At 38.8% G+C, this 26,961-nt stretch overlaps 1 protein-coding gene across 2 annotated transcripts in view; it reads right to left on the bottom strand.

The window, feature by feature from the left end:
* PHKB (phosphorylase kinase regulatory subunit beta) overlaps window positions 1-26,961 on the bottom strand; it is a 65,286-nt gene that overhangs the window by 12,051 nt on the left and 26,274 nt on the right. For both annotated transcript variants that reach the window (XM_014309174.2, XM_005426261.2), the window contains 14 exons: window positions 25,049-25,126; window positions 23,002-23,160; window positions 19,833-19,927; window positions 13,083-13,138; window positions 12,824-12,917; window positions 9,305-9,388; window positions 9,012-9,116; window positions 8,140-8,222; window positions 7,969-8,059; window positions 5,606-5,667; window positions 5,355-5,517; window positions 4,479-4,560; window positions 2,340-2,397; window positions 504-594 (listed from right to left, as the gene is read on the bottom strand). In XM_014309174.2, coding sequence (XP_014164649.1) covers window positions 504-594; window positions 2,340-2,397; window positions 4,479-4,560; window positions 5,355-5,517; window positions 5,606-5,667; window positions 7,969-8,059; window positions 8,140-8,222; window positions 9,012-9,116; window positions 9,305-9,388; window positions 12,824-12,917; window positions 13,083-13,138; window positions 19,833-19,927; window positions 23,002-23,160; window positions 25,049-25,126 — 1,301 coding nt within the window. The remainder of the gene's footprint in view (window positions 1-503; window positions 595-2,339; window positions 2,398-4,478; window positions 4,561-5,354; window positions 5,518-5,605; window positions 5,668-7,968; window positions 8,060-8,139; window positions 8,223-9,011; window positions 9,117-9,304; window positions 9,389-12,823; window positions 12,918-13,082; window positions 13,139-19,832; window positions 19,928-23,001; window positions 23,161-25,048; window positions 25,127-26,961) is intronic.

The following is a 26,961-nucleotide window of genomic DNA, read 5'->3' as shown; positions in this document are numbered from 1 at the left end:
CCAGAGATGGGGCAGCCACAGCTCCTCCAGGCAGCCTGTGCCAGGCCCTCCTCACTCTCACAGGGAAGAGTTTCTTCCTAAGATCTAATCTGAACCTGCCCTATTTCATTGTAAAGCAATTCCCTCTTGTCCTGTCTCTACATGTCCTTGTCACAAGTCCCTCTCCAGCTCCACTGGAGCCCCTTTAGGCACGGGAAGGGTTTCCAAGGTCTCCCCAGAGACCTTAAACCCAAGAAGTTTCAGAAATCATGCCCAGTCCTATCTTCCATAAATGCTGAACTCTTTTTTCAGTCTTATTCTTTCATTAATTTAAAATTATTATTCAATTCCAAGTACACTTATTAAACATATCTTTATTTTCTCTGGATTTCTCTTGTTTGGTAAGATTTTTTTAAGCCATTGCATACTTTTAAAAGAAGCATCAGAGGCCTTGAAAATGAACAAGCCATTTGTTTAGTTTCTGTTATCATTCCTTAATGCAGTTCTTTGGAGGAAAGACTTACCTGCTTGCCCTGAACTAAAACATTAGTAATAGATGGTGCAAGGCTGTCCACTAGTTTACCTAAAAGACTTGCTGCGAAGCGCACAACAGACCTGAGGGCAGAAAACAGAGCAATCCCACTACATATCACATGCTAGTTTAATGAATTCAGATAGAAAGCTGCTGTCTGCCACAGCAGAATCTCAAAATTAACTCAGTGAATACATACATTATGTACAAAGTGGAATTTGGATCAGATTTTATGCAATCTTCTGTAGGTTCTCATTTTTTAGTTCAGATATAGGTTAATGGATCAGAAATAAATTTAGTTAGAACTCATTAAACTACCAGTTCCATAAAAAGCTTCTTGTTCTCTTCTCGACACCATCTTAACCAAAGGCAGGTAAGAAATGCCAGCTCCTCTTTTATGACATTTTCATCATTTTTGCAAGATAACTTTGGTAATTTTTAAATCTATTTCAGGAAGAGTCAGAAAGATTTTGCAAGAGAAAGTATAACACATAACACCAAAGCCTTGCTGTGTGTTCCATACTGAGGTAATATTTTGGATGTGCAGCATGAAAAGAAGAGGCTTGTGTCACCTGCCAGGTTAAAAACAAGCTGTAACTTCTAAGAACAACATTTTTCTATGTATGCAGTAGGTGGTTAAAGATATGAATACATTTAATAATAACTTCCTGACAAAATACAAACCTAACAGAACTGTAACTGAGCTTTTCTAGCATAGCTTTTGAGGCTACTAAGAATCATTTATTCACAGAGATGAGGAATAAGCTGTAATATTCTATAGTGTTAGTAAAAAACTCAAACAGTTGATGTTGATTCCTGTGAAAACTGCTACACGCTCCTTAAGACCAAGAGCAAAGCATTTCAAAAATGCATTAGCTGATACTATCAAAATGCAAATAAGCAAAAAGAAAATATCTCACAGAGCTGCACTTCATATTTCTGGGCACTTTACCTGTTTCCCATGTACCAGTAAAGTAGTAATATGTGGGGTTATAGAAGAAGAAAATTTCTGTGCAAATGCAGCACTGTAGCGCAACACCAACCTATATGTGTGTCACATGGCAATCAGGGAAGAGAAATGAAAAACAGTTTACATATTTTGTTCCTAAAAATACTTCTGATTTTTATTAATTACAAAAAATACCACCAAGGTATTTTGGGTCTACCTCACTATTGGCAAAGGCCCATTTAACTGTACGTAGAGACAAAACCGAAAAACATATTTATATTTACTGACCTGTTAGGAATAGTTACAGAGTGAGAGAAAAGAGTTCAGGACAGGCTTGACTTTTATAAAAAGAAATTAAATTTCTACTGAGCTTCAGGGCAAAGAAATGAATAAACAACATGTAAATATCAACCAACTTGCTGAAACCTTTTAAAGTTATTGTGTCAAAGTCAGGCTCAAAGCAAATTACTTCAGGGCAATAAATCTGAGTTAGTGCATCAGCTTAAATGATTTATATCTTATCACCAGCCTTCCTACATAGAGATATTGACAATATTTTATCATGCCCTGTAAGAAATAAGAATATTAACATTCTTCTCACATTATTTCAATGTAATGGGGCCTGTGTATTTGCAACAGCACTCAGTGCAAAACCAGCCTATTGCTTTTGTATTTTAAAAGGTAGCAGTAAGAAACTGCTGCTTAATTTTTTAAAGCCTATTAAACCAGACCTTCAGCTGCCATGCACCAATACAACTGTCAGGAAAGCTGCCATTTCCCCCCCTTTAAGTGTGTGAGAATCCAGCCTTACTTTCTATAAAATCATCAGGAAAACAAAACTGGTGTAAGGCAGAAGGAACATGGTATTTGTATACAAACCAGAGCTTTCTGCTGCCAGCTCGTCGGTAGATTCTTTCAATGTGCTCAGCAACAGTACCTACAGGGATTGAACAAAGAAAAGAAAAAAAAAACACAAGCAAAAAAAGATGCACAGGTTTTCATTTAACAGTAATAAGGCAAGTTTGATGAGACCAGTTAATTCTGAAGCTGCTTTAGTAAAGCACTTATCTATTATGCTCTACATCTAAAATTCAGATGCAATCAGGTCCCCTGTCTCCCAGTGTATGTTGTTGTGAAAAAACCAAACCAGATTTCAGCTGAATTTGCTGCTCATGCTGTAGAGTCACCTATAATATCACCTGTTCTTGCAATATATTGGGGGAAATTAATTTACATATAGATTTGGCCTATAAAAGTACACCCCATCACAAGGTACATCCTCAAACTGCAGAACCTAAAGTTCTTCAGCTTCTGTGTTTAGATTTATGTTTTATTGATTGGGTGATTACCAATGTCAGTCTCAGCAGTCTCTATGCAGGGAACTCAGTCAGTGACCCAGCCCATTCAATCCCAGGTGCATGTTAAAAAGGTTATCATCACCACCATTTCATATGGGATGGCACTGAGAGCTCTGCACAAGATAGCTCTGAACCACCAGAGGCACAATTGCACTTTTTTTGGTTTTAATTGATTTCAACAGTGTTTTAAATTCATCATCATGACCCAGTGGTTGTAAGTGGTAACACTGCTTGCTCACAGAGGTTAGGGAATCTGCCCTGAGCTGTTTCTAGAGCAAAGAACACAACCTACAAAGGACTAAAGGAAGCTCCTGAGCTCCCAAAGCCTCCCAACACTACAGGTGACTGCTGGAAAAGGGCACTGCAGAGCCCACATGGCCTAATGTGCAGATTGCAGCCACGACTTGCAGCAATGCACTGGCTTATCAGCCAAAGGGTTTTACTCCACTTGAGGTGGCTTTCCAGTCCTGTGGGCAGTTTTGGGCATCACAACAGAAGAAAGATAGAAAGAAATTATCCAAAGAAGGCACAGGAAGATGGTGAAGGATTTAGCAGGAAGCCACGTGAGGAGTGGCTGAGGTGACTTGGCTTGTTGTGCTCAGAGCAGAGGAGACTGAGGAGGGACCCCAGTGGGGTCTGCAGCAGAGGGGCAGAAGCAGATCTCACTCTGTGACCAATGACAGGACTCAAGGAGATGGCTGGAGCTGAGGCAGGGGAGGTTTAGGTTGGAGATCAGGAAAAGGTTCCTCACCAGAGGGTGGCTGGGCACTGACCAGGCTCCCCAGGGCACAGCACCAAACCTGACAGAGCTCAGGAAGCTCTCAGGCACATGGGGGATGGCTGGGGTGTGCTGTGAAGGATGATGATCCTTGTGGGTCCCCTCCAACTCAGAATATCCTATGGATTCTATGATCTTTTTAACACAGCAATGCCGATAAAATGTATGTTTATGTCAATATGACAGCTCTTCTCCACATGAAGCAGCCATCTCATACCAAAATTAAGAAGCAGGGCTCTGTAACATGAGGTGGGAAGTCCCACTGCTTGATGAGTAACTAAGAGTTACTCATATTGTTTGATTTGAATAGCCCTCTTTTTTCTGAGTAATCATATATAAAAAGGCAACTAAAAAGCAATCTTTGGGAAAAAAGACAAAACAGCAAACTTTGCAGCACAAAATCCCAAAGCCTCAGTAGCCTTCTCAGAATGATATTACAGGAATTTAGACCCTGTGCTCTAAAACAAAGCCATAACACAAAACCAGAGCTTCACAGACACATTGAACTGAAGTGAGATTACATCAAAGCAGAATAAAAATTCACTATAAAGCCTCATATAGTACAGACTGTTACAGACATTTAGACTTGTCTTTTCTTTCTGTTTTCTTTGTAAGGGCAAATCCTGTATTTTTTTCTAAACTATGCATTCAAAATTACAACCAGATACAGCACTGGCCTACAAACTCTCTAAAAGCATTCATATATCCAGCAGCTCTTCCCCACCACAGCATCAATCTGCATCTCCTATTTAATGCAGAAATTGCTCTAAATGGCAGAGAAAAGAGCTCCACAACTGCTGGCAAGCACAGCTGTTATTCATGTTCATTGCAACTGAACACAGAGCTGCTTCCTCAGAACAGTCCCATGGCAGGAGCTCTTACCTTCCTTGGTGATGAAATTCGGCCCTTCCCTTTTGAGCAATATACTTGAGAGTAACACTTGACTTGCCAGGCAACTGCAGTCCTTAAATAAAAAACAGCAACAACAGAACCATAAACAGCCTTCAGATTGTCACTGAAGCAAAGCCAGAAGAGTTATTAAAAATTTCAGGTGAAACCAAAGGGCCTTTTCTTCTTTTCAATTTAAGGAAAAGTATAATTATTTTATTTTCAAGGGGATTTCACAATTATCCCATACCCTGTGTGTGCTGTATCCTTGTCACTGCTGCTTGCAGAGCCTTCTCTGTGGGTCATATTAAGCTGTAATAATTTGACCTTGGAAAAGTTTCCTGATTTTTCATCCTCAGGTCCTTTATTTTACAGCAGAAATGCTTGTAATGAAATAGGGAACCAAGCAGAATACTTGGTGTGCTTGTATCAACACCAGATCTAGAACAGTCACTGGCAGTTTCCCTCTAGGTACAGGAAACAAGTGGCAGATTGGAGCCATCCCTTGATGCCACAAAGAAGTTCCCAGTCTATCCAAGTGAATACCCACTGCTCAAGTCTCTTTTGATTAGCAGTTTGTCAATAAAATATCTGTTCTTAGGACACATGGCAAATGGATCCAGAGGGTCACCTGGCACCAGGGATGACTGGGGCAGCTGGGAGAACTCAGAGCCAGCAGTTACATATGAAGGGCCAGGGAGCTCTGTGATGAGGTAAAGAGGAGGATTCCCTGAGTATGGAGAGGAATATCAGATATTTCAGTGCCCCAACACTGATCATGCTGATTTAAGTAGGCTGCTGGTCAAGAGTATAAGAATTTCTCATTTCACAAGAATGAAGTTACATTGTACTTTTATCAAGTTTTCTTACATTAAGTTTCTGCAGGATCTCATATGTTGACTTGTTTTTCCAGTCATTAATATTTACATCTGGTTGCTGCTCAAGTTCAGAAGCATTGGGAGTACTAGATTGTCTCTTGACTTTTGAATGTTTTGGAAGATCCAGCTCCTCCAAACTCTTAAATACAGGAGCCCTGAAAAACAAGTATTTAATTTCGTCATGGTTCAGAAAATATTTTAATAATCACATAAATCATCACCACTATTTACACATAGCCTTACTCTTCTGTTTCAGTGATGCTTAGGAAGTCAAGTTGTTCAACAACTGCTCCAGATATTAATGTCTGCAATGAAAAATTGAAAACAAATTTTAAAATAAATACATAACTATATAGCTGTCTTTTAATCTCAGTATGTTGCTGGTGGTTTCCATTGAGAAAGTAGGTTTTTTATCTACAGTTCCAAATATTTTATACTTTCAGAGTATTTTTGCTCTTTCATGAGGAAAAAGAGCTTAAGGCAGCAGAAGTCTCTTGGGGCTGCTCTCTCCTTTTTGCTCGTGTTCCATGGTTCTTTTGCCCTGTCCAGCTTCATCAAGCACCAAAGCCAGGGCTGATGAAAACTCTGAGACTGAGGATTTGCCTTCCTCAGAGTCCTGCACAGTCCCCACGTTCTGGAGCCCAAAGCCCATTATTCCAGGGATGGCTGAAGGCCAGGAAGTTTTCTTGTCAGCCTCACTGATGTTTCAGGCAAACACTACAAAGAGCATTCCCACTCTGTGCTCGTTCCCTAATCCAAGCATGCCTGACCTAAGTTTGCACATCAAATGCAGCTTACAAATACATCTCAAAAGATTACAGAGCTGAAACTCAGTGCTGCATTTATCTGATGCAGTCATTACAATTCATTCACTCTGAATTTATAGGAATTCCCCATTTATCTACAGCCAGAGGAAATGTATTGTACTACAGCAGTTTTAAGACTGCTTTTGATTGTTCTCATTAGCTAAATAAAACCGAATGTGTTTTATGAACTTTTATATTCCATTTTCATTGTACATGAGTTGCAGTAAAACACTGATCTGTTACACTGAGATGACAGAATATAAAAACCCTGCTTTGCTTTTATTACTGGTGCCATTCATTCTTTGCCTTACACATCTGCTTGAACACATGATGACAATGAAGGTAAAAATCAGAAAAGAGCTACAAAACTTCTGAACATAGAAAATTTTAAATTAAATCAGATTTGGTATACTTTACAGGAGAAAAAGAGCATTCACCCAATTAAAGATACACATTCTCTCTCAGGCATATTTAACATGTGCACCTAAATGAAGCAGCTGAATGCAACTGACAAAGACCAATATATATTTTGTTGGAATAAATGAATTATTCGAGAAAACACCAGGAATTAGACAAATCTTTTCCCAAATCCTCCCCTATAATGAAACAAGACTGTTAATAAAATGCCAACTGTGCAGTAAGACAGAGATTCCAGCTCAGCTGCTGCAGCAGGCGCAGGATGCCCAGCAGGAAAGGCACCCACCACCTTCTCCACTGGCCTTCAAGTCAAACAAACATTTGTTTGTATCTTCCCATGTGCTCTGTTTAATGGCTAACAAATAAAGCAAAGACCAGTGACTGTCACCATCTTAAACTCTTTAAAACAACTCCTTACTTTTTATATTGGAAAAAGAATCTTTCCAGAAGGTCAGTGAGTATGGAAGGCAAAGTCCAGTGTAGTGCTTAGAATAAGGACACAGGTAGATGGAGAACTTCTTGTCTGATAAATCTTTCTTGCAAGGCAAGAAAGTGATTGCAGTTAAATTTAAAAAACAAAAAACCAAACCAAACCACAACAACAACCACCCTGTAGACAAATGAAAGGTTTTCCATGGGCAGTAATGGCATCTGCTATAGGAAGAGTCAGTGGTACCAGGAGAGACTCCATGACCTGCATGTGAGCAGGACAAATACGTAAATACTTAAAGATTGCAAGGATATCTTAAACCATCACAGCTAGAAGCATTTCCTTTCCTGACCCAGCTCTTCTACAAATTAATGATCTTCTAGGGAACAAGAAGCCATTACTCTGTCTTTAGTCTTGTCTCTTACAAAAAAAGTATAGTTCAGTAAGTGTAAACTAAGATTAACTACCACATAGGAGTATGTAAAATCAGCACCTGCCTTGGTAATTTTCACATTTTAATGAAGGAATGTTCCTGCTTTAAGATTCATTCAAACAGTAAAGATGTTAAAACTAGATCTTAGTTCTTGTAAGAATTTTAATATATGTGAAGCACCTTTTTTCCCCACTCTGTGATTACCTAATCAAAAGAAATCCCTCAGTGCTTGACACCATGGCTTTATCCTTTGGTAGTAATTTCACAAGATTGCCTAACAAAAAAACACCCCTTTCCCTTCTGAAAATCCTCTGTGAAGATTATGACTTTCAAAAGACATCAAAAGGAATTAAAATAAACCCATGTTTCTGTTGAGACAAAACAAACAGTACTAAATGTCTTGACTCCTTATTTTTATGAAACTAAATAAAATCAGAAGTCACATAAACCCCTGAAGTGGTAAGAATACATGTAGCAGTACCAGGAGGGAAGAACACAAGAGTCAGGAGAGACACCTTACCTGTACTCTGTCAACGTGAACCTTCACTCCTCCAACAAGTCCCTTTCTAAAGGCTGCCAGCATATCTAATATGGGACTGAATCTGCTCCCTCTGCAATTTGAAACAGAACTCCATGAATCTTTTGCTCAGGTAAGCCCCACACTGCAAATGCTGCTTTTCTCCCTCCCTACCTGATGTTGTCCTCCCGGATGAGCACCACGAACAGGGGCCGGCCGTGCATTTTCCAGTACTGCTTAATGAACTGCAGGGCATTCTGGGCAAGGAGGAGCCTCAGTCACAAAACATCCCAAAGAACACAGCCAGCACAGCCTACCCCAGCACACAGTGCAAGACAGCAGAGCACCTACAGCCCTGAGAACCACAGCAGCTTAAAAACACCTCAGCTACTAAAGCACCAACAGATTTCTGCAACGGGCACAAGCTGCTGTCAAGCCCTGCTATTTCCTAGGTGTTCTAAAATACTCCTAAGAAAATGCATGGATCATGGAGCAAAGCATGAGACAGGGCAGTCTCTGAACTACAGGCAGCAACCTAGAAAATGTGTGGGGGGGATCCAGGGCTTGAATCCCAGCCACAGGGATGGAAGCACCAGGGCCACCTTCTGTGCACGTGGGCAATGAGCTCTGAGCTGCTGTCAACCTTACAGGCAGGGAAGGGGGGCAGTTTTAATATTTGTGCAAAATCAAGTAGTGTTTCGTCCATGTAAGGCTTTCATATCTCCTGTAAACACCAGTCTTGTTCCTTTTTTCAGGCAACAACATTTGTTCTCCCAAAGAAACTAATGATAATTTGCTTGCTGCCCTACAGCATTCCCAGGCACTTGGGGGGCAGTTTTTTTTTTTGTCACAGAGAGATACTCACTAGAACTCATACTGGGCAGGATATTTGTCTCAATACACTTTCTAGCTGCAGGTTTATTTTTGTATTATAATAATACACACTCTACTGTGTTCCCCCTTCAGTCTTCTGTTTCATCAGACTGCACAGTTTATTCTTCTACAGACTATTTTTGTCAGTTACTCAAATGAAAAGTTACAAATACCTTAATGTCATCAATCAACATCATAACATCCTGAGACATGTAGAAATCACTGAGATCAAAAATGATCGAGTAGCAAACTACAGTCTTCCCCAGGATTCGATAAATCTGTTGAGAAAGAAAACTTCCATTAATCTTTTCTTTAAAACGTTCACCAGAGCCAAATACCAGGACTTGAACGTCATAAAATATGCATAAAATAACATTACATTTCAATTCTAGTTAAAATTACATAGACTAAATGTTTATCTGAAATATTTATCAATAATAAGAATATAAACTTTTCTTGTAATAACCTTTGATGTTCCAAGGCATCCTATGGGTCTGTCTGGTCTTCCAGATAATCCCAGCTTCTCATTGACTCCCAAATGGAAGTAAGCCTGTGAGAAAGAGTCATGAAAACTGATAAGAACTTAGATACCAGCCTTTTTCATCTCCTGCCACATCTCACAAAGAAGGCTGTGTGCAGTCTGCTTTGATTAGAAAATGATTCAGAAAATGTGGCTGCTATTGCTGTTCAGGGTTGTGTTTTCTAAAAAACACTTGTTGTTTCCTATAGTAGGTCTTCCTTTTAACTTCTTGCTGTGATTACTTTTCTATTCTATGTAAGCAAAATATTTATTGATTTTTTAAATTGCTTATTGAAATAATTTTTAAAGGATCATTTGCATTTATTGGGTAGCCAAATTTGCCTTCTGCAATGCTTTTCCAGAGTGGATACAAAAGTAAAAAAGTAATATAGGAACTCTTTAAATATCTTTGTACAAATTTGTAAAATTAATGCATCAGCAACACAAGCAAGAGGGAATTATCTCATTATTCACAGCTTGATTCTTATTAGTTATGTATGCCTGTCATTCAACTGATACAATTTTGCAAAAATAACTTTCCCTTATTACATTGTATGAGTATAAAACCGTAAGAAAACAACTAATCTGTGAGCAATACAGTATAAATGCATCAGTTAAACCTGGCTGAAAGATGTAATTTTTCCTTACTTGGCCTGTTTTAGGTAAGGAATCCACCATTTCTGCAGAATATTCAGAATTCTGAACATTCTCCGAAGTTCAATCTTTCTTTGTGTTATAGGAAGATAATTCAGAAGCAAATGAAAGCAAACACTTGAACAAACATTACACTCAATAGCTTTTTATTGCTGTCAGCCTGGGGTCTTCCTGATCCTGCTCATGTTTCTGCACTAATACCCAAAGCTATTTAAAAAAGAAAATAAACAAAATTACCTACAAGACCTGTTCATCCAGAGTAAGGAACTGGATTCAAGTGGGGAATCCAGAAGACTGATAGCCTCAACAACCCACCTGTACATAACAAACAATGCTGAACCTCTGCTGTGGTAAATGAGGGAGACTGGAAGAATGGCAGCAGACAGGGCCAGTTAATACTAAAAGCACCTTCATTTTGCTGGAATGCAGAACATGAAATACTTTCTTAACAAAAGCAGAACTGCATTAGCATTGTAATATTGTCTGTTTCCTTGAGGACTCTGTAGCTTGAGGCCCCTGTTGGCACACAGGCTACTGCAGCAGTTTCCTCCTCTAGTGAGAGTTCTCCAGCCTGATCTGTTCCAATCAAAGCTCATATCCAGCACCAGGCACAATTCATTCAAGTCCAGCTGCTTCGAGCACCTTTGGGTTTTTTTATTAAAAAGCCCTTCAATTCTGGATTATTAAGCTGCTAATAGCAAGAAATAGCTGGGAAAGGAGACTGGGCTGTGGGGTTGATTTATGAGCATGACCCAAAATGCAGCTGTCTTGCACACCATCTGCTTCTGTGCTCCCTCTCCTCCTCTCAAGTCCATGCCCAGGGGTGCTCTGCTCCTCTCCTGTACTGTACTTCCATTCCACATGTACTTTTTTCCTATGTATTCCATGTATCTTGTCCCATGTTATTATTTATATCTTTCTTCTCTTTTCCCACTGCCCCCAGTTTGTGGATATCTTTACATGACTTTAAGTTCTACTTTCAGTCCCCATCCATTTGTTTTACAGCACTTCTTTGGACACATGCCTGTTAATAAGTCTAGAGATTAAAACTGTTATCATACACTACTGGAGCAGTCCAAAAGTTTCTGATTAAATTAAATCCTCCTTAGAACTGACAGCATCAGAGTAGGAAATATTGAGATCCGTATTTTCCACAGATCAACCTTCTATTCCCCAAAATACATTGACTGTTCCACTGTTGGCTTCCTTTCCCCTCAAAGGATGACAAATACTGCCAGGAGCTTTTGTTTGTTTGCTTTTTGGTTCATTTTGGTTATTGGCATAAGCCCCAAGATCAAACCCCAGTTCTCATAACACCCCAAACACTCTCTTTACTTCATAGCTCTGGCAGAGCCTTTATTAGAAGCCCATTAAGAAGAGGTTTTGTATCAGGTGAATTAATATTTTCATGGCACTCCTTTACATAGTAAGTTTTGATGAGGCAGCTGTACCTACCCATCATAAGGATAAAGGAAGTGTCAGAATTGCCAGATGTCTCAACAGCTTTAGAAAAATAAATCTTAACACAGACTTTTCCATAGATAGGAATTTAAGTGATAATAATAAAACTTAATGAAGATCTCATCCTTTTGGCAGGAAAACCACAAAAGAGAGACAATGTATACCTCTATAGTAAAGTTATGGAGTATTCATTTCTTAAACCAAAGTTTCAGTACAGAATTTCAGGACAGATACAGACAAAGAGAACATATTTTGGAATATATTATCATGAAAGCTAGTGAGTAAAAATGGGTTCAGAAATGAACAAGGCTGAATGGAAACAGGGCTTTTTCTCCTCCTCCTGTTTTAGTCCTTCTCAGGAGTTAGTGTCAGCCATAATTTGGGGTAAGCATTTTTCTGAATAAGCCACAGCCAGGTTTAGCACATCCTTCATCCTCACAAACTTACGAAACCCAAACTATGCTGCTATATTCTCTATTTTTGGGTTGACTTTTTTCCTTGTGTCCTACACACTCCTGATACATCATGGCACTGGCCATGTGACCTGATTTCTGAGGGAGGGCCCTACACAGTGATCTGTTCTACACTGGGGATCTGACAAAGAATTTGTCACTGCACTGCCCCACACATTCATCACTCTTGTGTGACACCATTTGTACAACACAGGGTCAGCAGGAGCTTTGTGTCTGACCTACAGCCAGGACCAGCAGGGCCAGCCCAGGCCTGGAAGGATGTGGTTGTCCCTCAGGAGACTCCTTGCCCCAGCAGAAAACAGATTCTCCAGGGAGGATGAAGGGGATGCTGAAGATGATCCTTCATCCCAGTAATTTGTAACTGTGCTGTGTTAAATGTGCTCAGCTAAAGGGGTAGACCAAAAAGGATTTCAAACCCAAAACTTCCTGGATATAGCCAATCCAAAGGAAACCAGTGACAGAGATGTGGATATTGCCTGTTGCAGGGGCTGCACTATGAATCCTGTCATGGTTTATGCCTACTGCCTTAATCCATTTCTTTGACTATGGCTCATTTGCTTGTTTCTCCATCAAAATTCATTCAGTTTACCAAGTTACTAATGTTATTAAGATTTTATTATTCATGCATTATACTTTGAAAGTGGCTCAGGCAATAAACTTAATCAGATAATACAGAACATGTGGGCTCCTACATTTCCCTGAAAGCTGCAGGCATCTGTAACTTCCAGTGCCAGCACACCTTGCAACTGCTTTGAGAGGACAGAAATATGTAGACAACAGCTTAGGGAGATATAAGGCCAATAGCTTGATATAAATCCTTGTTTTTACAAAAGAAATACCCAGATGGATAAATAATTTTAAATGCAGAATTCCTTACTTTGACAAGTTCTTTCTGAGCCCATATCTGAATTGGTTCCACCTGCTGGGGGGTCTGAGTTTGGATTCCATACGTGTTCAGAAAAACTTGCAGGCTACAAATGAAATACAGATACATTTAATGACAAATCACAGAATAGTTTTAATAATTCTCTTGGCAGCAGATGTATAGAAGTAGCAGCATTTTATTCTACACCATTTCAGATGTACTGTTCAACCCTTCCTTAATACACAGGTACTCAACAAAAGCAAACACATACCGCTGGCTTTCTGCTATCAGGGCCACGTGGACCACCAAATCATTTTCTAAGGGACCCTGCAAAATAATGACAAAATCATTAATGGCATTACTAACTAAAGATTTTATTTAAATAGCATGACCAAGGACAATGACTATTCAAACAATCCACAACTATGACAGACAGCACTATCTGCATTGCTTTTTCTTAGGGTATGAGCAAATTGAAAGATTTATAAATTTTAAGACTACAGGAAGCCTGTCCTACCAATAATACTCTGCAAAACACATTTTGGAGAATTAGTAATTAACAGATTTCTGGTAATAATTACGCTGCTTGGATTAGTTTGGGGGTTTCTTTAATTAAGAAGAACTAGATAAGGAAAACATTTTATTTGTACAAAAATTTGGAATGTATCCAATTAATATCTTCTATATGCCTGATATGACCTGATGTTTTGATAAATATTTTTGTAATGAGCAAAATTATTCAGCTTTTTGGGTAAACAATAAAATTCACTTGGAAATAATGACCTGATGATTTCAAACCTGTACTCTGAAAAATTGTCATCACACAGGTGCTTTTTAGTGACATGAAAGACATATTACATTTACTGGAGACAGCTGCATTTCCTTGCACTGCTTATTACACTGACACTTCATGTTTGAAATAAATACCAGTATTTTACATCAGGAAACCATGCAAATAGCAGTGAATTCAACATGTTGGGTGAAATCATTGACTTGACTCCCTGGGTCTCAATCTGGCAATTCACCTTTGCTGGCTCTGGCACAATGAGCTATGAACACAACCCCCCTGGTCCTTGTTCATCCTCTGGCATTCACTGACTGTAGAACAACACAACTAAGAGCAGCTCTCATTTTCATTGCTAAAATGCTTTTGTCTGCTTTTGTCTAGAAACTACCAGAACATGAATGACAGAAGTTAAACACATCTTCTATCAATTGTATAAAGAGACAGCATTTTTTGTGATGACAGAGGGATAGACATTGATTTAGAATGAGAAGTTCAGAGGGAACACTTACTTGCTCAGGCAGCTGTGAGCTGTGAGCCTTCATATCAATAAAGATCTTAGGGATTTGCAGAAGAAATTCTTGGTAACTTTTTCCCAGAAGTCTCTCAGCACTACATTTGCACTAAAAATTCTCGACTTTTTGCCACATGAAATAAGTTTCTGATGAAAGTATGTGCATAAAGAGACTAGATGAGCTGTCAGAAGTTCAAGCAACATTAGATTTTCCTGCTCAGAATGAGATCATTGTGCTATCACTTGTATTTACACAAACAGTAGGAAAACTCAACCCAAAACTCAGCCCTAATCATTGTGTATAAAACAAAAAGCAGAAGCCTCCCCAACCTGAAAATGAGAGAGCCCTTCCAAGAGTAATGATTTGCACATAGCCTGTGATCTAACCTGGCAGTGGCCTTTGAGCTAAGACTCAGTTCCCCTCTCACTGAAGAGCTGAGCAGGACTGTGTGAGCACAGCCTCTAAATTGTACATAACCCATGAGTTCTGCCTCTCACACACAGCCAAGGACAGGACTCATTTACAGCAGCCAATAAATGGTGGTTCTAACACAGCCCAGAACTACATAAATGCAGCTACAGCACAACTGGCACAACACAAAATCTGTGTGAAAAACTACTAGATCTTTTAAAGTATTGTGGAAAAAATATAAGTATCATTGCAGTACAACTACAGGATTGCTGCAACATTAAACAGAAAGTTAGTTACTGTCATTTGACATGTCATAGCCTGGAGGATCACAAGTAGTGACCTAGAGAAACACAGGTCAAAATAATAGCTAAAACACTCAAAAAAAGGAAGTCACCCTTTCCAGTGATGATTGTGCTATATAGTATTTGCTGTATATTAAAAAAAAAAAAGGGATATGGAAAAGTATTAAACTGCTAAATATTCCACTAAATAAATCATCTTGTTAAAAATTCCATTTTAATGTCTTGGCTTTCTCATTTCTAATAAGGCCAGCTCAAGTATTGCTCCCACAACATCCATCACTGTCTCCCCAAGACACCAGGACAGCCCCCCTGCCCAGGCTCCCCCTCCTGCCTTGTGTTGCCACCTTGGATCCTTGGCAGAAGGGTTGGTTTCAGCTGTATTCTGCATGCTGTGCAGATGATAAATATACTTCAGAAGAACAAGATAAAAGACTGATTAGTTGTTCTTCCTCTCCAAAAGGAGAATAAAAAAAAAATTCAAAAAAAAATTCACAGTTTTTAACAAGGTTATAAACTGCTGGAGGTAGGATAAAGGGAAAAATCCCTGACTCCGTTCCTGGCACAAGCAGAGAAAGCAGCTCAGTATCAGCCTCTCGCTGCACAGATGTTATCACTGTGCCTTTCTGCTTCCACTGCCAGGAAACCTCAGAACTCTGAAAAAACCCCATTCATTGAGCATGTGAGATAGGGGGCAGAGCATTGAAGAGCTGGATGGAAATGGCATCCACTGGGATTCCTGAGTGCACGGAGTGAGGAGAGGCAAACGGGAACAGCTCACAACAGGAGAGGCTGCACTGCACCCCCATGACCCCTGGCTGCTCCTGAGCAGCAGCTGCCCCAGGCCACCACTGACCACTGCTGACTATCCTGTGCCCACTGGCACTGAGCTCCTGGCAGCACTGACCACTGCTGACTATCCTGTGCCCACTGGCACTGAGCTCCTGGCACTGCTGACCACTGCTGACCACCCTGTGCCCACTGGCACTGAGCTCCTGGCAGTGCTGACCCCCCTGTGCCCACTGGCACTGAGCTCCTGGCAGCACTGACCACTGCTGACCACTCTGTGCCCACTGGCACAGACACACCAGCCCCTGAAATCAAACACAGCACCCGTGTGTGCCTCAAATTCCCAACCAGCATTTGGCAGGTTTGGAACTGTGTTAACTGTGGTAGGCAATTGTATTAATGGGAATGAAAGCAAGAACATGTTTACAATTAACATGACAAAACAAATCATCCAATATGGCTCCACCCAAATTAGACATGCTCTAATCCTAAACATAAAAATCTTAAAATATCTCAGTCTATCTACAAGTAATAATTTTAGTTCCTTATTTACATGTCATCTATTTCTCTGAACAAATAAAAAATATAAGCAGTCTATTATTTTGACTACTCTCTTCCCAATTCTCTTCATCATTAGGCATTAATCTTAATTCCCTGAACCTGAAATGAAATCCTTTCAAATGATTAGTACAGCAAAACATTAAAAGAATACAGCCATCACATGCAGAGAATCCAGTTAATTGTAACCCTAAACACATATTTCAATTTAACTCAGAACACAAAATAATCCTACTCTGGCAATATAGTCAGATTATGATTTTGTGTTAAAGATGAAATTAAACACAAGATAGCAATAAATCAGCCTGCACATGTGCCAGTAAAATAGAAAACCATTCCAGAAAAGCCCCATCCTACCTCACTTCTCAAATGTTGTCACCATTCAGGCCCTCTCCTACACTACATCCTCCCAAACAGAATGCAACAACCCAAACTGAGCTAGAATCTCCTGAATCTGGAGGCACTAAAGAGGAGGCTCAGAAGAAGCGCTTTAAGGAATTCAGTTCTAAAGAGTCTCCCTGAAGCAGAATCCCTGCAGTATCTCCTTTCACAGTAAAGGGAGTATGGATGGTTCCATTTCTTTGGAACTCCTGGAGGGGCTCTGACCTGACTGTTAGGAGTGCAAAGCACACACAGAGTGTCCCAGTGTGCTCTGAACACAGACTGAGCCCAGCAAACACAGCCCTGCTCCAGCACCACACTGGCGCTCCCCCAAGAAACAACATATGGACACAGCCTCCTCGAAGTGGGAAATAACAGGTTCTGGCATTGAATTAGGTGAAAAAACATTTCCTTCAAACTAGAAACACACAAAATGAGTACTGGTAGCCATTATGTTTTTACTGTACTGCTCATTTGATGCCTCAGTTTTCTACAAGCAATGAGATTGTCCTTGGTCTGATTATCTGATGCACTCCCAGCTGTAATTATACATGGTTATATACACAGCTTTCATAGCCCTTTTACCTTTGGAGGTCTATATTACCTTACTTTCCTTTACCTAATTCTTCATTGATGCTTCTAAGCTGTAAAAATAAAGTTCCATTGCTTGCTTAAATCTACACTACTATGTGGGTATCAGACATATTTTTGTGGTGGCACCAAAGCCACAAATATATTAAATTAATTACATTTTTCAGTGGCAAGTGTTTAGAGTTTATAATCAATGCAGCCACAAAATAAAAACATGCCTACATGGAAAACATATTTCTTGAAGAAATATTTACTTAGCACAGAGCTTCAAATAAAAATGTAAAAAGCCTTCTTTTTGGTACATCTCCTTTCAAAATACAGTATCACAACAAAATTTATATACACAGGCTTCTGAAATGTTTACATATCCTTGTTTATTGCTTGCATGAATAAAATTTAATACAAATGGAAATAGTTTTCTGTTCAATTTAACTGACTAATTCTTTAGCTATATGGAAAAGAGAAGACATCATTAAAGAGAAGAAACTACTTTTGATTTCTAAAGACATCATTAAGATGTGCTGTGTTCTCATTTTGTATGGTATTTTTAGTCATTTTCCCTGCACTTTAAGGCAAATATGATACTGATTTTGCATAAATTACCTCAATTAGATAAAATGGCATAATCAAATATCCAGACAAACTGGTTAAGCAAATCTGAAATGTGGATTAAAAAAGCCAAACTCAAGATTCTTGTCTGGAACTTGAAGACCTTTGCTGGTACAGCTCTCCTGAGTCATGTCAGGGCATCTTTAACCTTCTCTTAACAAAGACCCATTTGACATCTGCATGAAGGAATATTTTGCTCTGATACTGCAGCAGTAAAATCACCCAAAATACTGCAGCAGCTGTTTCAGTACAAACTATCCCAAAGAAATCCCACAACCTCCTGGCTGCAATGCCAAAGGCCTGATGCCACAGTCTCCATTTCCCACTAATTCAGAAGGGCATCCCTTCCTTCTAACCCTCACTGGGAATCACATCTTGGATAGTTTTGGCATTTACAAATCAAAGAAACATATCCACAGTCATCTCTGGCAAAGGAGTATCACCACTGGGAAGAGCACAGCTATAAGCAGACCTAGGCATGCTCAGAATTTCCTTCCTTCTTCATGCACTGTCTGAAGATGAAGTAAAATATCAAAATGGAGCTGTTATTCTCAATGCATTCAACACTGTTGACTTTAAAGTCCCCACTGCATTGCTGAATTTTACTGGGTAGCTGCATTTTACTAAGTTCTTTAGTGACTCACTAAGTGGCCCTCAATGTCTAAGCCATGAGAAAATAAATTATCATTGCATTATTTATTATCACTTTTGGGAAGCTCTCGGAGCAGAGGCTATTTCTCTCTGAAGATCTGGAAACTGCCTATCCCATACTGGGTACCCCAAACAGTTGTAAAAGTGCTTTTCTGCTAAGACACTTCCTGATGAGTCACAGAGTGCCTTTAGAACAAAGCCTCATCTTCTTCAAAGTGCTCAGCTGTGGCATATTAAAACTGACTGGTTTGAAGAATCAAAGAAAGAGGAATCAGATGGGCTGACTCAACACAGGCCCCTCCTGAGGGCACCCCAAAAGGGCCAGCAGCCCCCAGCTTCTGTCACATTCATAATCCCATGATGAAGAACAAACAAAGAAACCAGGAACAAAGGACATCACTGAACTTTCATTATGTCACAGGAACATGGCAAGTGCTGCCCTGTGAGCAATGAAAGTCTCCTTATGAATGAACCAACAGCCAGGCACATGGATTACCTTGGAAACAGGAAATAGTAGCAAACTGAGGGGATAAGCAGCATTTGGATAGAACAAGAAAAACATTGTTCAGTTCTGAACTTCGAGTGAATCTTAAGATAAATACTTCATCTCTTATGCTTCAATGACAAATTCACAATGCTGAACAAGGAACTTCTTAAATATACATTCCTTATACAAAAATAAAAAGGCTGAAACACATCTTTGAGCTACACATTTCCATAGACACAGTTCTTACCTGTTTAACTAAAGGAGTTCCATACACACAGACATGGACATATCTTGCTGTCCCATTCATTACAGATTTGAATTACCATGTTTCAAACATTCCCCATCCCTGGTCACTCACTCCTAACATGCATTTATCCAAATACAGGAGCACATGGAATCACAGAATCATTAAAGGCCTTTACAGTCAGAGTCCAACCACTGAGCCAGCACTCCTAAACCCACACTGAACCCTGTCCCTAAATGCCACATCTGCACATCTTTTAAATACCTTCAGGGATGGTGTATCAACTATACAAAAGAAACCCCAAAACCACCTCATTCTTGTAGCTCTCAGGAGCTCTAAATACAAAAAATAGTAATACATTGCAGTTGAAATTACTTTGAAGGAATAAGAAAAGCAGGTTCATTCTTGCCTTCCTAACATAACTTAAAACTCAAGACACATACCTGTTTATTAGCAGTTATTTATATTTACATTTTAGCTATCATTTTGACTGCATCACTTAATTTGAAGGCAAATGTTCATCACTTCCTCAAAACTGAAGATGCTAAAATTTCCTTTTAAAAGCAATCCTCCATCAATTCAGAAAATGTACACACATTTGAATATTTTCTTTGCACTTTAGCTGCAACATTAGAGGACCATGAATAGCACCTAGATGACAATTTTTCAATACAAATATAATAACAGCAAGCTGATGCTGACCTGGTTGGAGAACCTCATGCTGACGTTGCGCTGGTCCTGGGGAGCCACGTACCGCCCAATGGGGTCCAGATCTTTAGGACTCACTAATTTATCAGCTGAAAGGAAATGAGAATAGAAATACAGAATGACTTTGGTATTTTCTGCAGCTTTTGTGAAGAAGCCATGTCAACTTTTATGTTGTAGTTGGTTGTGCTTTGTTTTAGATCAATGACTTATAAAGCATATTCTGAAAAATTCAGAATTCTATTAATTTTAAAATGCATGACTCAAGCTTTGTTCTTGCTACAGCTAATTACAGCACTGTAGTATAAAAACCCAAGCCTTTATTTGCTCACAAAGATATGTTAATAGATGATATGCAGACAACAGACTCCACAACACAAGTCACTTAAAAAGCCCTTAATCCACAACCATGGAATTATTCTAGAGCTTTAACTATAAACCAAATTATCATCAAGAATTTTTTAGCTTTGCAGAAAAGCAGACAGCCTCTATCTCAAGGTAATCACTTGACTTGAATCCTGGAAAGAACAAGAGATATCAAAGGTGCCTCTCAATAGGTTAATTTAGGAAGAAATTGTGAAAAAAACTATTTAAAAATATTTGAAATCTAGCAGTTTCTACATGGAGTTTTTTTACATGGGGGAGAAAAACCCCACTAAACCTAAAACCCCAGTATTTTAACCTTCTCCTGAAAAAGCACTCCAATAAAAATACACTATTAAAATGTTTCAACAAATTCCTTGAATACACCTTCATAATCTAGTATGAGCTATTATACCCTTAAAATAAGCTTTCTCCTAGCAAAATTGTATTTTGACAGGAAACTGTCTAAACTCGATCTAATTTCTAACACAGAGTAAGTCACAATATATCAATAGACTAATATAAAACTTAACCTAACTGCTAGTGAATATTCATCACCATTATCACAAGTACAAATGTGCAGGACTGCAAAAGCAGGTTCTTTTGTTAGCTCCCTATCTGCATCAGCAGCAGCTGACAACATTTAATTCATTTGGTCCATAAAAATATTACTAAAATTCTTAGTTCTAGGCAGCACTGAATCCACAGAACAAGATAAAAGAACTCTAAGGAAAATCAAAGCAAAGTGAGCTACTAAACAAAAGACCGAGTCATTTTCGGTTGCATGAAACAGCTGAATACCTGGGACTCCTTTCCTTTGCTCCAAAATGGGAACCTTAACATAAAGGTTTTACAAGCCTCCTCATCCAAAGCAAGAAAGAAATTTTGAGGAAAACAGCATCACCACCTGCAAAACACATGCTTTTTTCCCTCATAAACAATTTTTTCACTTACAGAAATGTGCCCTCCAACAGTGACATACAGGCACTTTCACTCTGTTACTCAGTGTTTGTAAGCAGGATCAAGATTTTGACTTCCCTATTTCTGTTTGCCCCTCTGTGGGAGGGTAAGAATTGACTCAGGCTCATGTTGCTGCATTTAGAAATATTTGGACCTCAAGAGGCAGAGCCCAAGCCCAGAGACAGCAGCAGGGGCTACAGGACTACAAAGGTGGTACTGTGTGCTGCCTACACAGCAGGAGCAAGGAGGCTGAACAAACACAAATTAATTGATACCCTGGAGGCAACACAATGATTTCTGAATGGATAATGAAATGGGAAACCAATACCTTCCAAGATATCAAAGTATTTGGAGCCAGGCTTCCATTTAATTAGCAACCACCAACAAGTAAAGTAAGACACACAAACACTTTCACCAAGGACAAGATTGTTATTCAAGTAGGTTTTCACCAGTAAGGAGCAAAATTGAATGCACCAACTCTAAATTAGCAGGAATAAATGGAGTCCCTGATAAAACAACCTCTGATGAACACACTGCTCTAAGATCTCCAAAGACTACGAGGGAAGCAGGGAGAAAATTGCACTGAAATTTTGAATGTTTTGAAAAAAAAATTTAAAAATAAAAAAAATAAAAAACCAATGTATAAGAAGGTTCAGCAACAAACTGAAACACAAGAATGTTTATGTTACACAAACAACAGCTAGCAAACTATAAATAGAACTTATTAACCAGCATTCTGCAGGCACAGAAACACACAAATATCAGATCAATACTAGCAGAACTACTACAGCAACCTACACACACACTAGAGGATTACTTGGCTAATACTCTTATAAGATAAATTATTTTTTTACTTAATAGTGAGATTGCTTGCATTTACTTTGAAGGGTTGGCAAAAAGAGGAATTTTGCAAGGAATACAGCAAAACCAAACAGGTGGAGTACCAGACTGACTCTGTCCCTCTATACCTAAAGATACATTCACTGTTCTTGCCAACTGCTGAATTTTTAAACTCCTCTTAAATTTCTCTCATTTTTATTACCAACAACCTGTTTTCCTTCTGTGTTAACAGAAAAATGGTTTCCAGAACTCCATCTACTGATTACTAGGTAACTGCTGATCATGTTAAAATAAAGTAATATATCTTTCTCCTGAAAGAAATACTAAAGAAAAAATCCAACCATGAAGATTTTTCTGGATTAACCATTCTTTTTGCATTAGCCTATAAAATCATTCCAAGTGAGACTGAGAGTTTGTGACTGAAATTCAACATAACAACCTTCACTGGTCAAACTTTGACATGCACATTCAATTGCTCATACAATTGAAAAAGGGTAAAAATAACGCAGATGAATGAATCATTGCCTTTTTCTGAGACTGCAACTACTCCAAGTTTCAACTTGTCTTGCTTAAGCAGTCAATAATTTGAATTAAATGCTATAAATCATTTACAATGCAATGTTAGTTCATAGGTATTTGCGTGAGGACAGGAGGGTTAAGGGGAGGAGTATTGCAGTTGGGGTGATGATTTTTAGTGTATCTGTACAGTGATGAAACTGATACAGCTTCATCACTGTACAAATGAAGCTGATATAGTTAACCCAGAAAGCATCACATCAATATATTCTGTCATGAAGAAAAGGAAATAAGAGAGAAAGCCAGAAAAACAAGAAAATTGTCATCATGTTTAGATTTTCAGTACTCCATGAAATATTCCACTAAGCTTTATAGTATGCAGCATAAAAACAAGACTGCAAAGCAATTTTTATCTGTCCCAGATAAAGGCAGCGCTAGTTTGGATTGAGGAGGAAGGCAGGCCAAAGGTGCAGGAGGCAGCTCTCACCCAGCAGCTTGGCAATGATGTACACGGCCTGGCCCCACAGGAACAGCTTCCCGTCCCGCCCGTTGTTACTGGGGAAGCGCCGCTGGCTGCCCGGGCTCCTCTGCTCCAGCTCCACAAAGTCAGCAGGCACGTAGTAATACTTGGGGACAACAGGGCACCCTGGGGACAGCAAGCACAGCCAGAGAGTAAATATCACTGCCATCACTTGACTGGAGTCCCCTAAGAAAGCTGAAGTGGATCCAGACCAGGAAATCTTGCACCCCAGTAACAGTTTGAACAGACATTGTCATTCGTTGTTATCTCAGACAGGAATCTCAGGGCAATGTTAAACTACTTTGAATTTCACCAGACACTTCCTCAGAATTCTTCCCAGAACAGGTATGTTGTCTGTGCAGCACCTTCTGTGCTAACTGAAACTAACAGAAGCCACCTGAAGGAAAATGCAGAAAGCCTTAAGCAAAAGCTATGCAAGCTGGGTCCCAGTGAAACACTCAGGGTGTTGTGCCCCAGTTAAAACAGGCTCAATTTCAGACAATTCTTTCTAACTAAAATTCCTGCTCAAAAAAGAGTCAACTTGGTTTTGGATAATTTTATTCATCAAATGTTTAAAATGATTCTTGAAACATCATGAATCTTGAAACATCATGAAACAAAATGGCATAACTTCTCTACTAAAGATACATACCTTGTATCTAGAATTATGCCACAGGTATTGCTGATCATTTTAAACTTTTATTTCAGAACTTTTCAAGTGGACATGCATCAGGAATTTAGAGACATGATTACAAATGATTGACCTAATTATATGAAATTGAAAAGCAAATTAATATGCTTCCTGCATAATTAAATTCCACCTTAATATTGCTCTACTCTTGAACTAATTTGGATAAACAACAGGTGATAAACAGAATAAAGCTGTAGTGTCTTACTATTTGCTTAGGAAAAAAACAAATTACTGGGAAGAAGCAGAGGAAAAAAAAGGAAAAGCAACACTTACTAGAGATATTAGATTCAAATAAGTGAGGCACCAAAACACACCCAGAAATTTTAAGATGTGACATTTGTCATGACATGCAACAAAGGAACCACAAGATTAATTTAGTGTGCACAAACCTTCACATACTCATTATTAATCAGAAAAAAGCAACAACCAGCAAGAAAAATTTGCTACATAATGCAAATTTGGTAAGAGAATGTTTGACTGCCTTACAGAAATTAGTTCACTTCAAAAAGTTTAAAGAACAAGGCATATTCTGCATGCACTTGTGTAACTGTACCACAGATGTAAGAACAGGTGACTTAAACGCTGAGTTTTAAAATTGGATTGTTCTGTTCTCAGGCCATTTCTTTTCCTCCCACTCAAACTTATGGCCTTTTTCTTTTTTTAACTGAAGTTTGGATGGCTGTGCCTCTAGGCCACCACTAGCCTTTTCTGCAGTGCCACAAAAATTCTGAAGTGCCCAATTTAAAAAAGAGAACATTTATAATAAAATGATTATGTAGCCACTTTCCCAGCTCTAAGGTAGAAACAATTTCATATGTATATACCAAATTATTTTTTAGAGCTCGAAAAATTAAGAGACAAAGAATGATGAGAGTAATTCTCAACTGGGTTCAGGTTGGACATTGAAACAATCTGACTGCTGGTAGTTAATATTTGCCTGAAAAGGAGAAGTGAACTTTGTAAACAATGAAGCAGCGGTGAAGGAGGGGAGGAATGAGTGGGCACAGTGTAAATTTTACTTTAGGATCACACAAATTGTGGTAATTAAAGTAACATTTCTCTGGAAAAATGCTACTGATGTTTCCAGAAAAATGTTACTTTTATTATCACAATTTATGATGCAATGTATCTACATAAAAGAGGTTATTTTAGAATTAGTATTTTTCCACTAGGAAACATGTTGATGTTCTTACTTCTCATTTGCTCTGACCACAATATACATTAGGAAAGTAATTAATGCATTAATAGGAAAGTCCGGGTTTTTACAATTTCAGGTCAATAAAAAGCTACAATTGTTTCAGAAGAACAATTTCCAGATAATACCTTCAGATGTATGTTGAAGCAAAGGGTCCAGAAGATCCTGATATTCCTTTACTTGTGTAGGATTTCCTCTAAAAATGCCTTAAAATAACCAAACAATAATTGATTTAATGGAAGAAATGATTTTTCCATGACCTCAAGGTTCATAAAAGAGGAAGAAAAAAAAATCCAGTGTTTACTTTTCAAAACTAACTATTAAGTGCCTACACAGTAAATTGCTCACAAAAAGGAAAAGACTGAGCTGTAGATCACAACAGTCAACTCACTGATGCTGCTTTTGGGGAGACACTGATATGTTTGGGACTACCGGTCCCTTAAAAGCTTTTTTAGCAGAACTTCCCAAGATGAATCTGATGAATACTAGCATGAGTAATGTTCAGTTCATGGAAAGTTCTTACATGAAAATATATATTAACAATACAAAACCCATTTCTGTTCATCAAAGAAAAAATTGATCTATTTGACAAGCAAGGTGATGTTTTAAAGTAGAATTTTTTTAACCTTCAAAGTGGAATGAGCTAGATGAAAACTTGGCATTATAAATCTTATACTAACATTCCCTTCTTCAACCACCAAATTTTTTTTTCTTTCCATGGCTCTTTAACACTCCATCCAAACTCAAAGCTTGACAAGTATTGCTCACCATACTTTCAAATCTTCCTGAGTATATACACAGGAATATTTACAGTTACCAAGAGATACAAATGCAATCAAAGCTTGCACACAAAAATGTGTGCTTCAAGTGACACACTGAGCATTTCAAAACACTTGAGGATACTCATGACATAGGAGCAATCACTGCTCCTCCCACATCCTTGTCTTTTTGCCATTGCTGTGGATACACTTCAGATTTTGCATTAAGGAAGCTTGTGGATTTGGAGATATTTGCACAAAATCTACCAACAGAATTGTTCTATTTCCTAAAAGTGTGGTCCAGGCAAAAAGGACAAGGACAGGATGTGCAAAGTATGTAATTTTTAGGGTTTTTTTGGATACAAGAAGCGTAAAATGCTTTTTCTATTCTTTTGTTAACCTCAGTTGAAGATGACTATCTTTTTGTTCTCAAAACTGCAAGCGGGCAGCATTAAATGTCAGTGCCTTTCTCCTCAGTTTTGGGCCTCACTCTTTGAAAAATGTCAAACGTTTCTTTAGAAATACCAATTGTTATATCTTCAAACACAACATTTTAATCTGTGGGTGGCCGCAGAGCAGTTGGGGCTGATGGCAGATTTCTGTGCCCCTCACTGTCTTTACCTGCAAACTATTCAACGTGCTAGAAAAGATGGACAGATTTGAATCCATTTAAAAATCTTTTTGACAATTGTAACCCTATTCACTTTCTTATTCAGACTTCTGTTCTATGCAAGTTCTAGCTTCCATTCTGAGATCACCCCCTGAACTGCTTTGGTGTGTCTCCTGTCCTCACACCAAGTCTGAGGTAGTGTCATTTTTGTTGGTTTTGATTTGATGTTTTTATTTTGTTTTATTATTCAATCAGACTGACTATGTGAAAAATTGTGGCTAGAAGGAAATGAAACCTTTCCTGGTTCCCTTTCTTCTCTTTTGAATTCTGACTGAATTGCCACACAATGCTCAACTTGAGAAGCCCCAGTGCACATGGAGTGTGGCAATGTGCTCTCCCCCCCTTTTCTTTCCCGTGCTGCTGTGAAGTTCTGATACATCTGAAAGTTTTTCAGACTTAAAAGGCAATGCAAGACAATGCCACAGATTGAAGCTTTTACAAACCCTTACTAAGTTATATTCTAAAACAGTTCACATTAGAAATGCTGAAATATAGTGGGTTGGGATGCTTGGGGTTCTGTAAGCCAGGAGGCAGAACTCTCAGTGAGATATTTAGTGCCACTGCATTATGGTTTATTTTGGCAGGACAGGAAAATAATTTTGTAACTTTCCTC

The sequence above is a fragment of the Geospiza fortis genome, unplaced genomic scaffold, assembly GCF_000277835.1.
Source record: "Geospiza fortis unplaced genomic scaffold, GeoFor_1.0 scaffold79, whole genome shotgun sequence".
NCBI lineage: Eukaryota > Metazoa > Chordata > Aves > Passeriformes > Thraupidae > Geospiza > Geospiza fortis.
This window is presented reverse-complemented; position numbering and strand designations above follow the sequence as displayed.